The sequence below is a fragment of the Pezoporus flaviventris genome, unplaced genomic scaffold (genome assembly GCF_033815535.1).
Source record: "Pezoporus flaviventris isolate CSIRO_AGI_PZ_B2104156 unplaced genomic scaffold, CSIRO_AGI_Pfla_v1 ptg000096l, whole genome shotgun sequence".
Classification (NCBI taxonomy): Eukaryota; Metazoa; Chordata; class Aves; order Psittaciformes; family Psittacidae; genus Pezoporus; species Pezoporus flaviventris.
The window spans coordinates 667004-684852 of record NW_026892644.1 but is presented as its reverse complement, the minus strand read 5'-3'; the positions used below and the strand labels follow the sequence as shown (position 1 = coordinate 684852).

At 45.2% G+C, this 17849-nt stretch overlaps 1 protein-coding gene across 2 annotated transcripts in view; it reads left to right on the top strand.

The window, feature by feature from the left end:
• The window catches only part of LRP6 (LDL receptor related protein 6), a 127764-nt gene extending 120599 nt beyond the window's left edge, over positions 1–7165 (top strand). For both annotated transcript variants that reach the window (XM_061476347.1, XM_061476346.1), the window contains one exon: positions 1324–7165. In XM_061476347.1, coding sequence (XP_061332331.1) covers positions 1324–1615 — 292 coding nt within the window. In that variant the 3' untranslated portion in view covers positions 1616–7165. The remainder of the gene's footprint in view (positions 1–1323) is intronic.
• The last annotated feature ends 10684 nt before the right edge of the window (positions 7166–17849 follow it).

Below are 17849 nucleotides of genomic sequence, written 5' to 3'. Positions count from 1 at the left end.
ACAATATTATGGTCTAGGTAAAGCACAGAAGTTCTGCTAGGACACGTAAGGGTTACTGTCTGAAAAAGGTTGCTAACCTTTTGCTTATTTTACGTGACATATATGTATAGGCATGCAAGCTTTATCTCTGTTGACTTGAATGTATCTTTCTTACCCTCCCTGTAAGATGCTAGAGTGCATTATCATTTTGTAACTAATTACCAGAAATAAAGAAAGAGACACCTACTACCCAAGGGTGTAAAGGTTCCCCTCCCAAACCACTAGAAGATCTCGTCAATAAGAGAGCACTCCATTTCTCTATTGAAAGAAATGCCTCCCTAACACAGAGCCTTTGGGGGCTTTTGGATAATGAGGTCTCTGGGGCTGATAAGACATCTCTTCTCCATTAGCAGAAAATATAGCCTCTGTTGTGCAGAAGGTCAGACCAGATGTTTATAATGATCCCTTGCAGCCATATGAAAAATCTTTTAAAATGATGAGTAATTTTCTAATGAAAGAAACCCAAATTTTGGCACCAGCATGAAATCACACTCATTGCTGGTTAGCTAATAGGACTTTTTGTATTATAAATGGAATTTGGGATGTAGAATAGGGTTGAATGTTTTCTGAATGCTTCCCTACCCAAAAATAAACTCTGGCCTTTCTGCTTCTGCTCTTCCCATCTTTCCTGACATCCTGACTTGAATATAAAGGAGCTGCATGCCCACCCACCCCCGACAACTGACTGCAATGTTGGTAGTTGTAGCTGCCAAGCACCTCTTTTTTTTAGTTTGTTTTATTTAAACTATCTTGGGCTTATTTTAAGGAATATTTTGTGGTAGGAGCCTTTGGGAATTCCATCCTAGGCGAGTGATTCTCCTGACTGCTGTGAATGTGCCAGGCAATTTTAAGTGTCCCTGTCTGGGTTTGGAAGTATCATAAATTGCATAATGGAAACAGGCTATCTTGTCCCTATAATTGCAACACAGTTATTTCACATACACACCTCTGTGCCCTTCCTGTTCCTGCCCCACTGTCTTAGGAGCAACTTCTTCTACTTAAAGCGAGTCCTTAGGGATCCTGTTGTCCACAGATAATTGATAATTTTCATCCCTTTCACTAGTTCCTGTAGTTAGACTGACGCTGTAGTGCAAAGGTGGGCCTTCTGCAGGGGAGTTAAGTGTAAGAGGGAGAGAAGAACGTGATGCTGTGTATCTGCTGCAGAGGTTGACCCACTCTGTTCCCACCATGCCTTATCCACGCTGACTCGCTCAGGAGTGCATTGCCGGAAATGCCCAGTCTTTCTGAATGCTGACTCTTCTCTCATGCATCTCCCCACTGCAGCTACAGGCCTTACAGCTACCGTCACTTTGCACCTCCCACCACGCCCTGCAGCACGGATGTCTGTGACAGTGACTATGCCCCCAGCCGAAGGGTCACAGCAGCGACGGCCAAGGGCTATACCAGTGACTTGAACTATGACTCGGAGCCTGTCCCCCCACCACCCACCCCGCGCAGCCAGTACCTGTCGGCGGAGGAGAACTACGAGAGCTGCCCACCTTCCCCGTACACGGAGAGGAGCTACTCCCACCACCTCTACCCGCCACCGCCGTCCCCGTGCACGGACTCCTCATGAGGGGGAGCCCCCCCACCCCATCATCTGCCTCCGCTGTGAAAGTGTAAATACAAAGTGTTCTACTGGGGAGGGGGGAGGGAGCTCTCGGCGAAGGATGAGGTAGGACAGTGTACAGTTAAATGTTATTAAATGGGGTGGAGGAATACTGAAGATATTTGTACAGAAGAATAAGAAAAAAAAAAGGATATTTATATATTTTCTTAAACAGCAGCTGCTGCTTGTGCCATAAGAAGAAAAATTTTTGTATAAAAGAACCCAGACATTTGTACAAAAAGGTTTTATTTTTGCAAGTGGAACACAAAAACATGCCTTAATCCAGTGAAGTGACTGAGCACATAAGGAAATGGAAGGACTGGGATGTGTTTCTTGTCCAGCGAGGTGATATGTGGGGTTTGTCAATACCAAAAATGTTTAAATTAATTAAGAATAAAAATGTCCGTCTCAGAGCAGCATACCATAGATACTTAGAAGTAGCCAAATAACCTCTATGTTAACTGCGGAGGGCCAGCAACTAAAGTTAAACTTGAAAACGCAGTCAGGACAGATATTAACCTTACACAAAGGGCTTTGTTTTCTACAGGAATACAGCAGTCGTAGCAGTGAATCCAGAAAAAGAGTCACGTGCTTTTTTAAATGAATACACCTCTGTTTTTCCGTAATGCGTTTACCAAACTAGAGCATTAAGAGCTCTCTCCTTGCTTCTGGAATTTCAATGATTTTTTTGTTGGGTGTATTTTAAAGTTTGCTTTTTTTTTCTCCTGTTGAGCTTTTCCCATCTTTTCTGCATCCTTTCCTTCTGCCTGTGTCACTTTAAATCATGATATCCTTATTTAAAGTACTGCTAGAACTGGGCTGCTGTAAATTCTGGTTTTTATCCTGATTAGCCTTGTCATGCAGAGAGTATCATGCTATACATGATCTTCTTCACTTTGCCAACACGGTGGGATTCTGTTTTGTACCAGGTCAGTACGATTTTCACGTAATTGACAAGGGTAATATGAATATACCTGAATGATTTTTAGTCCCTTAAAAAAAGAAAACCTTATTTTGACCTAGTGCCCACGAAATGTCAAATATTTTTATACCACATATAATATAGACAGCATATTTATAAACTATAAATTTAACCATGGATTGTTAGTGTTACTGTAAATGAATAATATATCCTTGCAGTACTTTCAGTGTATATTGATATCACAGTATACAAATCATATATATAAATAGAAATATATATTATTTTTTCCTAGTAAGGAAGCATTTAACTTTCAGTGGAGCAACTGTCCATAAAAAAAAATAGATGTTTTGATCATTGGAAGGGGTTCCCGTGCTATATTAACTGCTCATGATTTCTTTGTGTTAGGTAAAGCCAGTTTTTCTCAGTATGATTTTGACATACCTCTGGTTTTGCATGGTGTGAGTTTAATACTTTAGTATTAACCGCTGTGAATGTCAAATTTTAAGATACTCTTAACCAAACCATTTTATATTCGCATCTCTATTTTTGTATATTATCATATTTAGCCCCTTCTCCCGTCAGCCTCACTGTGGTAATTTTGACAGGGAGAGTATATAATCAAGTGAAAACATTATTTGTGTAGGTTGAGGGGGCAACCTAGGATATTATTAACTCCTCTTTGACTCCAGTGCAGTGTTTTCAATTTGCTTTGACTGTAGTGGAGCTCACAGTATACCTGATCTTAGATGGCATTTTGCATTTGCACCTTCTGTTGACATCAAATCCATTGAAGGTGCTCGGTGCCTTCAAAGACTAGCCCTCTTGAGGCTTCTCTTTCAAGACAAAGGTACTGAGGAGCTTCTGCCTCCTAGCCTTTGGTCTGCAAGAGTTTAACAACTCCTCAGAGGTGCCATTTGGGCTTTATTGTTCTCTGTTGCTTGTTTCCCAGCCAGTTTCAGCTAAAAGAGAAATAATCTGAATTTGTGGCATGGGTTTTAATTCATGCTGTGGACAGAATTAGTGACAAGTGATTCTCGCTGCCACTCATGTGGGCTACTGGAGTCTCACTTGGTTTCAGCTCCAAGGAAAACCATGGTATTGGGATTCCAGCTGTAGTAAAGGATCTTCCTAGTAGTCCAGGATACCTGAGGAAACTTTAAAAAGCTTTGGTGGTCTCCAGGCTATCACAGTTGATCTCTGGATCTGGTATACTAAGTGTTTTTTTTGCCCAGCTTCATTCTAGGTATCTAGGAAACGTGGTAGCTGTTCTTCTGGCTCTTCCTTGCTGGTGAAGAAGCTTGTTTGTGTTCTCCAGCAGGGTGGATGTTGAGGAGGGTATTGTGAACCATAAGGGAACTTGAAACCATTTATATGAAGGGGGGAGGGCGGGAGTGCTGGGGCGGGGGGTGTCGAGGCTGGCATGCCGATGAGAATTAGAAACTTCTCTGTTGTTTACATTTTTTCATGTGCAGCATTCCGTGTGGGGTTCACATGTGGAAACTTGCACTAATGAACTCAGAAGAATATTGCATTGTTGTATCTCAGTCCAAGTGCTTGTACTGCGATGGCAATGGTCTCTTCTTGCAAAATACTTATTTTCAGTGTGCCAATTTCTGTTTGAAAAACTCTGAGGTGGTTGAGCTTAAGGAAGTGGTATCCTCTTTCTGGTAAGGGTGACCTGCCTCACTGAGGCTTTGTCTTGGAGGGGACTTCTTGCAGGTAGATTTGTGTTATTTACAGTGAGGGATCTTTAGAAGATAAAAGTTCTCAGCATATGGATCGTGCTGCCTGCATTCTGTGCTGCTAGTTTACAACCATACGTAGCTGAAGTCAAATGGGGTGGACATATAATTCAGTGTAGGATTTGATCAAGTCTTTTTGATACATACGTTTTGGTTTGTGCATCGGGTGTCTTGAGTGATTTGCCTCTGGAGGTTCACGTGAAGAGAGGGAAGGTGGGCAGGCTGTGTTTTTCCACTGAAGATGACCAGCATAGAGAGCAGGCTGTTTCTCTTCTGGACTAACCAAAGAATTTATTTAGTGTGAAGCAGCGATCTGCCTTTGCAAGTACATGTGTTTTCCCAGTAAATCAAGAGTAAAATGTTTTTAAAGTTGATGATCTGTGAAGTTCCTCTTGGGTGGATCTCCAAATTACAAAAGCGTTGATGCAACTAGTGTGCATACCTAACATGCTCCCAGTGGATAAACTACAGGGTAATTGAACATGGGACTAAGCAATTTCTTTCTGTTCCGCTCCACCACTGAGCCAGTTGTGATTCATGCTTTCTCCTTCCCTCAGTGGGGATCTTGCTTCTCAAACTGACCAAGGTGTTAGGACTTTGGATAATGCACATATTCAGTTCAAGGAGATGGCTAAAGTAGCTTTGTAGCATTAGCGTGGAAGTGGTCTCACTGATGTCAGTGAAACTGCTCATTGTCTTTTAAGCTAAGCACAAATGTCTTTGTCTTACAGCATCAGGTACATACACAGTAAGGCATTAGCGCAAGTACTCGCTGTGCACTTTTTCCTCTACGTAGACATCTGAGGAGTGTTCCTAGCTGTCTGTCTAGTTAAGGAAATAGCTGGCATGCTCAATCAGGAACGGACCACTCCTTTGTATTTTTCTCAAGAAAGAAAACCGAAGGGACATTGCAGCATAATTTTTTGAGAACTGACCTTTTCAGGTTCAACAGAAGCCTAGCCTTTTAAATGGCAACATTAATGAGACCTAGTCTTCTGTTTTAAAAATCATACCTGCCATGTTAAACTGCATACATTTCATGCCTTCCTCATTTCTCTGCTGCTTTTGGATACCAAGATATTTATTGGAAAAGAACATCAATACGATAAATGGAACATGCACGTAGAACTTGCATTTGAGTAACTGTTACCGTGAATATAAATTCATGCAACCTGTGCATGTACATTAAATGAAATATTTACAGTAATGCAAATGAGCCAGTTGATATCAAAGGATTCATTTTGCTGTGAGTTGTAACTTTCAGTATTGTAAATTCCAGATTACTGCCATAACATTTTTCCCCACCATGTGCATGTAAAAGTGCATGTATGCACGTATTCTTATCTTTGATAATGCGAATTTACCCAAAGCTAATATTTTTCTCTCTCAAGCATACACATTCACACCCCACCACTGTCAGGTTGGGCCTCTCTGCACCCAAACTGCTTGACATGACAGGTTCTGCAATCCACTGCAAGTGGGTGGTGCGTGCAGAAAATCCCTCTTTATTGCACTAATGGACTTTGGTGGTGTTCAGCTGTGCGTTCTGTGTTACAGCCCCTTCTCTAAAAATGGCTTGATAGGCGAGTCTGAAACACAAATTCATTTGTTTTACTTTAAAGTAGTTATGTCTGTGCTAAGATGAAGAAAAGGCCACTGTCTTGAATCTCAAGTATTTCCATTCCTTATTGCTTGGCAAATCTCCTTCAATTAATTGATTAGCACCATTCTGGGGGAAGCTGCTTGAACTACAGAACTCTCTGATCATATATGCTGTTGTATCCAATTGACTTCTTCAAGTTATCTCTTTAGAAGTAACCAGTCGCTTCTTGTTCCTGCCATTTTTGTCATGAGCATGTTTGTTGCACAGTATTGTTATGGACAGTTTGAACATGTACTGTGCGTGTAACAGGTAACTTATTATTTCTACAACAAAAAAATAGCTAGCTTACTGGGTGCAAAACCAGTTTGAACATTGTTATTCAGAAATTGCTTTCTTAGCAATTAGGGTTTCCTTGGAAATTAACTTTTAAAATAGGGTGACAGAAGCATCTTGAAAATAAGTTAGGAATGATCGAATAGCTTGAAAATGGCCACAAGACATTCCGTTTCTTTCTAAAGGAGGTCAAATAAAACGCAATAGTGATCCAAATTGGGCAGTGGCTTTCCTTTCCATCTCTAAAAAGGGCAGCTCGGTGAATGATGCCAGTGTAGCACATAGAGGGATGGGGTGATCCATTGCAGAACTGTGCAGGGTGGGTAAGTGAACTGTCCATAGTCCATTCAGGCCAGAGATTGTCTTAGTAGCAGGCAGCGTGATTGTTACCATGAAGCTGTTGGAGAGCAGTTTTGTTCCCCTCTTTTAAATGAACAAGCAGCTTTGAAGTCCTGATTAAAATGGCTGTAGCCTTAAGCCAGGCAGTTAACAGTCAGCCAGGGGAAATGAAAGTGTCTTTTTGAGAGGAGGATACCACCAGGCTTAAGCTGAACTAGCCTTGTTTGCAAGTGAAGGATCTGGTGCTGCTTTCAGATTTTTAATCTTGTGTTTTGTTTTGTTTGTTCTTTTTTGTAAGCTTTAATCACTGTTTGTCGTTGTCTTAAAGCCAGCTGGTGTCTCTTGTTCATCAACTTTGGTACGATGGTGCTTTGCAAGGATGTATTTATATTATAATGACCAACATTTGGTCAGCCCTGTTCACTCATTCACTAACTTTTTTTTTTTTTTGTAAAATAAAGTGCTTTACTTGTAAGGTGTATATAAACCTTGTACAAAAATCCTTTCCAATTATTGCTATAAACTGAGTTGTAACAAATGAAATGTTGATTTTTATAATAAAACTAAGAGTGAAAAAGGAGAGGTACTCTTCATTTTGTTTCAGCATCTGGAGGGCAGGTAATTAAAGGTAAAAGTCCATGTCTGTCTTAGCACATTCTGGCTTCTATGGAGAGCACAGTTTTCTGATGCTGTAGGCAGGCTCTGCAAACACTGATGCATTTGCCTGAAACACATTATCGACATCCAGCAGTGCTGTTGATTTCTGTTGTTCTGCGGTGCAACTGGATACACTTTAAAGCCGAAAGTCTCCATGATTGTGCAGTTAGATTGGTTTACAGGCTAAAACAAACCAGACAGTTTTACCAAATAAAACCTGATCAGACTGGGATGCCTGGTGGTTGTTTTGGAGACGGCTGATCTTCCAATCTGTATAAAAATGTTTGGAAAGAGAGACATTTTTAACTTTAAAAGTAAAATTCCCCCGCCTCCCACCTGCCCTCATTCTGTTGCTGTAACAAGAAATTGGATAGGAAGCAGTTCCGAGAGAAGCTCAGCACAGGAATTCCCACTCCACCTGCATCCAATGGCTGTGGGGAAAAAACCTTTCTACAGAGTGTCTGTGCAGTTATGTAAGGTAAGTTTGTATGTACGTTTGTATAAGAAGTTCCTATAAGTTTTATAAGAAGTTTGTGTATAGCATTCATGTGGTTTTGGATTCCCTGAATCTTGTTTTTTTCCAGGTAGAGCTGTTAAGCATCAGGGTGCATCTCAAAATGCAGTTCTTCAAAGCACGAACCAGAGAGGCCATTTGGACCAACACCACAAAGAGCAGCATCACCCTATCAGTGAGCCACTTGAGTTAAATCGTGGAAAAAACAATACTCTTCAGAGGGAGAGCGTACCTCAGGAAAACCGACGTATCAGCTGCAGCTCCACCACGTGGATCATTTCTGTAACCAGTGGAAGGACAAGAGGAAATGGCCTCAAGCTGCACAAAGCAGAGTTTAGATAGGAAACATTTCTTCATCGAGAGGGTGCTTAGCCACTGGAACAGGCTGCCCAGGGCAGTGGTGGAATCACCGTCCCTGAAGTGTTCACAAACGGTGTAGATGAGGCCCTCAGTGACATGGGTTAGTGGTGGGCTTGGCAGTGTTGGGGTGACAGCTGGACTTGATCTTAAAGGTCTTTTCCAGCCCAGCTGATTGCATGATTCTGTGTGTTGTATCTGTGCCTGTTACCATAGATGATGACTCCGTCTCCAAAATGGCAGAGCTGCTGAAATGGTTGTAAGGAACACTGGGGTATTTTCCATCATTTAAACACTCCCTGCCTGTCTGAGAAAAGACCACTTGGAAGCCTGAAAAGAACTGATTTCCTCTGCACGATTCTGTGTTTTTCCTTGCACCCATGCACACAAGCAGAGGTGACTGCCGGTGCTGGAGTCCTGCCACAGTTTTATACTAGAGGAGGGATAACACTGCAGCTTTGTTTTGGTGATGGGAAGAACTCTTCATTAAGAGAATAAACCTGAGATTTCTGTGGGGTTTTTTTAATCCACCAGTATTGGCAGCACTTCCCTTAGAAGGTGAGAATGTGAAAGCACAGGCTTGTTCCTGGATGGGAGCTGCTGAACATGTTTAACCTGTTTTCATGGCAAAGATCTTGTAGCTAGCTGAGAAGCCTCTCCATGGGAATCGAGGCATGTTTGGCAGAACTGCATACGGAAAAGCAGGCACCTGACGATGGAGTTTTGACTTGTATCAAACCTGCTGCGTGCAGCACCTATTCCTGCATCCCTTTTTCCAGTGTATCAGGTTGGGAACAGAAGATGTATGTTGCTGGGCTTAGTGACTTTTTAAACAGTAAAAAAATAACAGCAGTGAAGTCATTTGTCCTGTAGAAACTGCACGTCTGGGTAAATAAGCTTTACCTTGCTCTTGGTCATGACAAGGCCTGTGGTTGCAGCCAAATGCAATTCTGTGTTTATAAGAAAGATGGAGAGCTGATGGCCCTTTCCTGTTTGCACCATCTGTTGCATAAAGGAACTGCTTAGTAGGGCAGGTCTGATGCATGCATTACCTGGCTTGGTGTGGCACAGCAGTGATCTTACTGCAGCCCTGCATTCACAGCACTATACCTTTTCCATGAGTTTAGGAGAAATGCTCTGCAGAAACAATGAAGTTTGCTTCTCTGAGGTCACATAAAGAGTACTGCCTGGTTCTGAGGAGATGGAGGATTTCATGTGGCAAGAGCTTTCTATTTGGCGTTGCCAGAATTCTTAGGCCTTTCTCCTTGCCAGGGAACCAATAGACACTTTAACCTGCATAGCACTTGGCTCATTAGGAATGGCTGAGTGACCCACCACCGAGCTCCCTTGTATCACTGTGAGCAACGTGTTTCAAACCACTGGTCATCCCTGCCAGTGGTCTGCTGAAGAAAGTCCTGCAGGCAGCTCTGATGGCTGTTGGGGTGCTGGAAGCCTCTGGTGAAGCATCCAGCTCTGGGAGGACAGCCCAGAAGCCTCCACAGGCAGATCGGGTGCTGTGAGAGCTGCTCCCTTTTCCCCTGGCCAGTTGCCTGTGCAGAGAAAGAGTAGCAGGAAAATGCTGTGCATCAGAGATGGGCTGAGAGCACTGATGGGGCTGCAAGAACTGTGTGGGAAGACAAGAGGTGTGATGAGAGTGTAGTGTTTGTGCTTCGGGCTCCTCCTTCCTCTCCAAAGTTGTTTATGGAGGAGAATTAGGAAAGTAGAGCGTAAGAAAAGATGCATAAAGGATGCAGGCATGTGGTAGGAAGGGTCCTGGAAGTGTGTGGCAAGAAGAAAGGATGTTACAGGTGTCTCTCTGAAATTGCTCAGGAGCACAGCAATTGCTCCTCAGCATTGCCTTAAGAACAACGTGTGTGACTGGCGTGGCAGGGACCCCAGGAGGAGAATAACCTGGCAAGGGCAGAGAAGAGGAATAGGTTGGGCAATTCAGGACAGAGAGACAAAGGAGTCAGAAAAGCAGGGATTCCTGTGTTCCTGCACCCTGTGTTAGGAATGAAATAATCATTGAGGGGCCTGACTCTTGTAGGGGCAGACAAGATCAGTTCAGGAGGAAGCAGAGGACACAAGTGTAAGAGAGCCCTTTCCTACCATTCCACTACACCCCCAATACTCTGACAGGGAGGAGAGAATGAATGTGGGAGAGCAGGATACGTAAACACTCCCCCATGCCCCATCCCAAAGTATGGGATGAGAGTGGGGATGAAGGGGCATGCTGAAGTAGCTGAGAGCATTCCCTTGCATTTATACCCATAGAAAAAAGGTGGTAATAAAGAAGTGAAGGGGGAGTCAGCGGCTGCATGGCAGAGGGTGGCAGATGAAGACGCCAGAGCTAACCAGGTCTGGCACTGGACAAGGCCTTGCAGAGGCTGTGGCTGTTCGCTGATGTGATCTTGGAGACGAGCTCAGTCTCTCCTGCCTCTATTGGATCTTCCAAATGGGAAAAGGCACCACCCCTGAAACAGCAGGGTTGTTCTGAAATGAAGCTGGAGAAACCCCCGTGCTGCTGGTTCCCTTGTCTTGCCTGGCAAAGGGACTGGCAGGCAGAGGAGCAGGGACAGGCAGTGCCTCTCAGCTGAGAAAGCCAGTGACAGTGACGTAGTGAGACGGGCCGTGTTCTGCTCAGGCCTCCCTTGATGTGGCTCACAAGAAAGCAGACACACCTCTTCTGGCCCCAAGAGTGGACCAGCGCTGCAGAAGCCAGCATTGTGGCTTGATGGGACAGAAAACGTGGCTGCACCGGGCACCCGGTGAGACCAGAAGTGGTTCCTGGTGGGGCGGCCCCTCTCCTGCACTGCCCTCACTGTGGTTTTCAGCAATGAGACACTATCATGCCACTAAGAGTTACCAGTGTCCAGGTTTGGGGCCAGCTGAAGGGCAGCAGGAGGAGATGGTGATGGGGGGCAACGCATCAGGAATCAGCTGAGACCCCCTGGTGTGCCCTGAGCCCTTCATCCTCCTCTAAACTCACTGGTGCTCCTGGAAAATGTACTAACAACCTCCTGTGAGCTGTGCCTGTGAACAGCCTCTTTCCTGTCTTGCACCTCCCCTGGCTCTTGTTCCATGGAGTGCCTAATGGAAACCAGACCTTGGCCACCGAGGGCATTCCGTGTGCTTTTGTATGGAGTCTGCCACTGTCCTCCCTGTGCAATCACACCTGCCAGCTGTGGAGATGCGTGTGGTGTTGCTTACAGGCTGGTTCAACTTCAGGTGGGGAGTGAGCAGCAGGTGAATCCTGCAGATAAAGATCCTGGTGCCCTGTGCTGAAAAGCCAAGGAAGAGATCAGCAAGTGACCCCTAATGTGGACAGGAGTTCATAACTGGTTCTTTTATTGAAATGGCCCATGAGGCAAGAGGTGCTTTAAAAACCCAGTCCATTGAATCCATTGGTGTATTTTCCCTAACGTTACGTTTTTCAGGCATGCTCTGTGTGTGATTCCTCCCTCGACACCACTTTCTTCTCTCCATCCTGCAAGTGTTTTGAGAAACTCTGTGGCTGCAGCATTGCTGTGCAGATGGCTTAATGTGGGCTGTTCTTCTGAAGCACAGCTGCTAGAGATTAATTACTTGATGGAGGGAAACTGCTTTCAGATGCTCCTTATAAAAAGTTACTCCACCAGCAGCGCTAATAATGAAGGCAAATCATTTTAGAGAACACACTTCTCTTGCCCATCCTTCCTTTGTGATGCCCATAGGTCTTCTCCATGCTGCATCCATTTCTCCAAAACCCACAGACCCATGCCTGATCCCCATGGGGTTTGGCTGTGCAGAAGGCAACACATCCAGCACTGGGCTGTGCAGGGTGGCTGGTGCTGGCTGCTCGGCCTCATACAGTGGGTGAGGACCAATGTCACCATGTTCCTGTTGCTGTGAGTGGGCTTTGGTGTTTGCACATGCAAGGAGTGGTGTGGGAAGGAAGTGGTATCCCCGACAGCCAAGATGGGATGCAGGTCCATACGCTGGTGACAGGGAAGGGCAACAAATGCTCCCCCCAGCAGTGAGGTGCATGGGAAGCGAGCACACATGCAAGGGGATGCTCAGTGGTTTCCCGGCTGAGCGGGAAGCCCAGAACCACTTCTCTGCTGGCGCTCCCACATCCCGCAAACCCAGGCTTCCTGGACAGCTGGGGAGGATTGTTGCCATCAGTTCAGCTGGAGCTATCGAGTGGGAAAGGCATGTTCCTTCAGACTTTGAGAAAGGAGGGGGAGGAATGTCGATTGGCTCCTCCATTGGTATCCCTGTGTCTCCCAAAAAGAGACAAAAGGTGCTTAGAAGTCAATTGTTAGACAGAAGTATGGGCTTGTCATAAAGCCAGCATCAAAGTGGAAGTTACTTGGTGAGTGGCACCAGGTAAGGAAGAGTCGCTCTTGTTTTTTCCAGGTCTTTGTAGAACACAGAGGTCTGTCAGCGCAGGGGCAATGGGAATGACTGGGAAAGGGAGAGCTGAGGTTTCTGCTGCTTCAGGATACTTGGCTCCTTTTAGCATATGAGTATTTTTCTCTTCTCATTTACCGCTTGAGCCACCCTTCAGGTTTACATGGTTTGAAAATGAGAGGACCAAAAAGACAAACAGGAGACAATCCTTGTGTCCCAATTGTTCATTTCCTCAAGTTAATTTTATGTTGGTAATAAAACCTATGTCTTACCGTAACTGTAAAATACAACAGGCAAAGCACCTGTAGGGCTAAAGGGGGCTGGCAATTCAGTTCCATCATTACTGCAGGATTTCTCCAACATCTGATTCCAATTTACCCAGCATTTGTCTTGCCCTCGTGCACAATGAGCTGCTGTTGCTGTAAGCAGGTACTTGGTGGATTTGGTCTCCTGAGTCCAGCACGCTGCTGGGAGCCAGCTGTAAGTCATGGAAAAGATTGTTTCTGAGAGAAGGATGATTTGGGTTGGTTGTTTTGTTCTGGTTTTGGCAAGATGTTCTTCTTTATTGCATTGCTGCATAAGACCACTTGATATTTGAAGTGATCCTTGGCCAGCTCTATTCCTGTGCTGTTTTGTGACATGGAAGAGACGGGGAGGGGATCAAAAAGTACTGCAAGCAAAGATCATATTAAATATGAAGATCCCTCCCTTCTGCACAAAGATGCTTGGCTACTTGTAAGTCTAAACGCCCTTAGAAGGAATTGAATTTCACATACAGCATTGAGAGTGAGAATCTGCTCCCCTCTCTCTATCTGGTGCTGCTGCATTGCAACTCTGATGTTAGCTTTATATTTGATGATTTCTACATCAGTTCCTTTCAGACAGAATAGGTTCAGTGATCTAATGTGTCTTCGACATCTCTGGGGGCTTTTAATATATTTTATATAATATATACCTTTTCTGTGTAACTATTTATATATATGTATATATATAACTATTCTATTACAGCTGCCTCATCTGTTTTCATTACATTTTTTCAGGAAACCCCACAAATGCTGGATTTTTGGCTTTTTGTGTGTTTTTATTTTGGGATGTGCTGACAGCCCATCCTTCCTGGGAACAGCTACAGCAAAATGCTCAACTCTCACAGCTGTGAGACCGCCAATCTTCACCCATCCTTGGGCTGCTGGCAAGAGGGACCCTGAGGCCAGAAGGTAATTAGCTGGCTGACTTCAGAGCTGAGATGCTTGATAATGTCCATGCCGAATCCTCGTGAATGAACTGCAAATCCACATGCATAGTCTTAATAGCAAATCTGTTCCCATAGTGGTTTCCAGCTTGCTTTGCTCAAGTCACTATCTGTAGATATAAAATATTCTTTCCAACCCTTTCTTTGAAATACATCTGTAGTGGTGGGGCAAGCAGGTCGTGTGATGCTGGTGATGACAGTGGTTAGCCCGTTTCTTCTTCCCTGCGTGAGAGACCCTGGTGTCCATGTTCATGCAGATGTATCTGCATATTTTCCTGCGCTTTGTCCTGTGGAGCTCAAGCAGGAGAAGAGATGGCAGTCTCAACCCGTAACCCTCTGCTTGCTTTTCACACTGCTGGGGTTACAAAACAGTGCCCAGGTTGGGATGCTGAGCATCACCCTTCCAGGGCTCAGCGCTGGATGCGGAGGATAAGCAGTCTGCTCAGTAGCATTTGAGGGAGCAGGGAGAAGAAAGTTATCCCAGGCCCCGCCACTTGGAGCAAAATACAGTTTATGAATCCTAAAACCTCTTTCAAAAGCTTAAAGTAAAAAAGAAAACTTTGCCTTCAAAGTGACTGTGAGTCACCCCCTTCAAAGCATTTCCATGGATTTCTTAAAGTTTCTTTCCAGTGCGTATTCCAAGCATTTTTGTGGGGATGATAAATTCTTTCTGTCTCGCATTTAAATTTGGTCCACCAAACTGGCTCTCAGTTTGGTTTTTCGTCTGGCACTAGAGGCTAATTTGCCTCCTTTAATTGAATGCAGACACTGCATCTAACATGACAGGCACTACCCACTCAATAATGGGATATTGTCTTTCCTGACTCCTACTTGCCGTAATTAAAAGCAGAGGGCTGACCTCAGCGCTGAACTCTGCCCTATTCCTTGCTAATACTTTTACACATCACTTCACACTAAGGCTCCACAGACACATGTGAGCTCCTGGCTTGCCAGCATCCCCTGTTTGTTTGTTATTGTTTTAAGGGCGAGTTCTGGGGTCGGCGGGAGGTTCCTCCATGCCCTATAGGGCTGGGTTGCTGTCCTGCAGGCCTCTTCACCTGCAGGGATGGGGCGAGGGAAGAGGGGCAGGTGCCTGGGGTGGTGCCACTGGGCCACAGCCACTGAAAACAGGAGCAGATTTGGGCCCGTGGAAACATTCACCCAGACCATGCATTTCATAGCCACACCACCTCCTGCATGGGCTCCTTGGGCTTGTGAACTCTGCCCTCCACATGGACAGAAATCCATATCCAGGAGGATTTCTGGAAATGGACCCAGGGCCTAATAGCTATTCTAGGTCTATTAGACACCCAGTCTGGATTTCAGGCTTGGAGTCATGTGCTTAAACCTTTAAGCTTTCAGACTCTTTAACTTATGTCCTCTCACAGCTAAATCTAGGACTCCACTGTGGGTGCTTACATTCCCATCACTTGAACCTGCACAAGACCTCTCCTGGTCAGCAGCTTACAAAGGCTTCTTTGTGAGCTGGGAGGGTACAGCAGTAGCTACCCCAGACTGGCCACAGTGAAATGGCATCACAGAATGGTCTGGGTTGGAAAGGACCTTAAAGCTCATCCAGCTCCAGCCCTCCTGCCATGGACAGGGACACCTCACACTAGACCAGGCTGCCCAAGGCTCTGTCCAACCTGGCCTTGAGCACTGCCAGGGATGGAGCATTCACAACTCCCTTGGGCAACCCATTCCATTGCCTCACCACCCTCAAGTAAAGAACATCTTCCTTATATCTAACCTGAACTTCCCCTGTGTAAGTCTGAATTAAGTGGAACAAATTATGTCCCACTCACCTGAGTACCCCAAAGTGGATGCCTTTGTAAGGATGGATGCAAACCAGGAGGCAGTGAGTGGCTGAAGGGGCACTTTGCAAAATAGGTAAAGGAAGTGGGACAGGCTATGTAGGGGTGGGTGTGTGAATGCTCCCCACTCCTGGGGAAAGCACTGAGCCTTCTTGTGTGAGCACTGGCTTGGGGAAAACCACGTGGCAACCGTCTGTCCGTACAGCACATTTGTGCTTTTGTCATTACTTCTGCAGAGCAATGTTTTGCTTCATCTCCAGCTCCTGGAGAGGGTGGGATCCAAGAGCTCAGCTTCCTGTTAAAAGCCTTCTCTCTTCTGCTGCTGCAGAGAAAGTAGCCAAGCGCTCTGCGTTCACCTGAGAGCATAAAATACAGAAGCCAAATATGCTGCCCAGCCTTCACAACAGTCTGAAACCCCCAGCACACCACCTCTGTGTGTGATGTGTGAGTGCTCCTCTTTCAGGGTCTTTCTGGAGTGGCTGAGGTGCTCACTCAGGGTTTGTGATGTTGAGGTTGGCAAGGCAAACCCCAGGACTCGGCTGCTATTAGCAGCCCTCCACAGCTTTGCCAGAGAAGGTCAGTCCCAAGGTCACCCTCACCTTTCCTCTGATGCTTATCATGATGATAACGCCTGAAGCAATTCCTGTATCCCCCACCCTACAGGAAACCTTTAAAACCCAGGTGTTCAGAGGAAAGCACCTTTCCCAAGACACAAAGACAAAAGGTTTGATGTATGAATAAAAAACCCAAAGCCAGCTGAAGCCAGGCACACACAGCTACTTTAAATACAGAGTGTGTGTGTGGCTTTCCTGCATGCTGGTTCGGTTCATACACCTGCCCCTGGCTGGTCCTAGAGCCTTCACCCACTGAAAGATTTTAATGTCACTACAGGCACCTACACTGAATATTTAGGCCTTGCTGGCTTCACCAAAGACTTCTTTCAGGCCCTGCTTAACAGAAGTAGTCCCATACTTGCCTGCTTTTCTCAGTCTGAGCAGTGATGAGTCTCCTGGTGCAGCTGTCAGCAAACAGGACCAATCTGGCAGATGCTTCCTCCCTGGCTATATCATTTCAGACTGGGAGGAAGGGGAGCAGAGAGGATAGTACAGCTGGCATTATCCAAGTGGTAGTGTTATCCGCATTGGCAGAGGTTAGAACAGCACACAAGAAAATCTAGATTCAGATCTCTAGGGAAGATAACATAAGCATAACCCAAATTTTCCATTGCAGTGCTGTGTGTAATGAATATTTAAAGCAGAACCACTGCAGTGGCAGAAAAAAAGTTACACTTTGAGTGTTTAACCTCTAAAAACTTAAGTCCCATCTCCCTCCAGCATCCAGAAAAGAGCTCAGCTGGTTTCCCTTTTAGTATGACAGCATTGGCTGGGAAACAGCTGAGCATCCCCTTAGTGAAGAGGTAAGAGCCCTGTTTGGCATCTGCCAAAAGTGACCCTGGAGTAGAAAGATGAGGAGTAGATGACTGTGAAAGTCAGCACTGAGATCATATCAGTCAGCAAAGATGCTGACTCCAGTGAGAAATCTTTTTGTAACCCATCATTTCTATTACCTCAGGCAGGAAAATGCATCATTTCTGCATCTTTTTGCTTTGGCTGCAGCAGATAAGCAGAGGAGCCAGTCATGGGACATGAGAGGAACACTCTCTGTGGGTTAAGCAGGATGGATCGCAGCAGCTTGGATCCCAGAACATCACCTAACCCCACCGCACAACCTGCTGTGGTGTAGGTATCATGCAACAGAGCCACAGTTCCTGTCTCACTGCTGGGGTTTACACCATCCCTGGCAGGAACATCACAGCTGCAGATAACAAACAAGCAAGGCAATCAGCTTTAATGTCTTCTGCTTGGTTCTCACCCTCCACTCACACTACAACACCCCAGCTGTGAACTTTTAACCCTGAACTTGTTCCAGACTGCGAGCCTTTACAGCATACAAGTCATAGGCAGTAAATCCACTTTTCAGACAACGGTGTCTATTGAGCTATTCCCCTTGGTGCTTCCCTGCGATTCTCTTTGTGTCCACCTGCTGCTTTTCTACCTACTCAAACGTGTCTATCCGTAGTAGTAGTTACTCACCTGTGAGAAGAGAAAGGAGAAGCAGCTTAAAAAGAGGGAGATCATGTGATGCTGTGAGAAGACCCAAGGGTACCTCCATATGCTTCAATAGCCTATTGTGGAGAAATAATGGATTTGCCAGCATTTCCTGAAAGCTGAAGCAAAAGTAAGTAACAGAAAACTAAAATGTTTGGGTTTGGGTGAAGG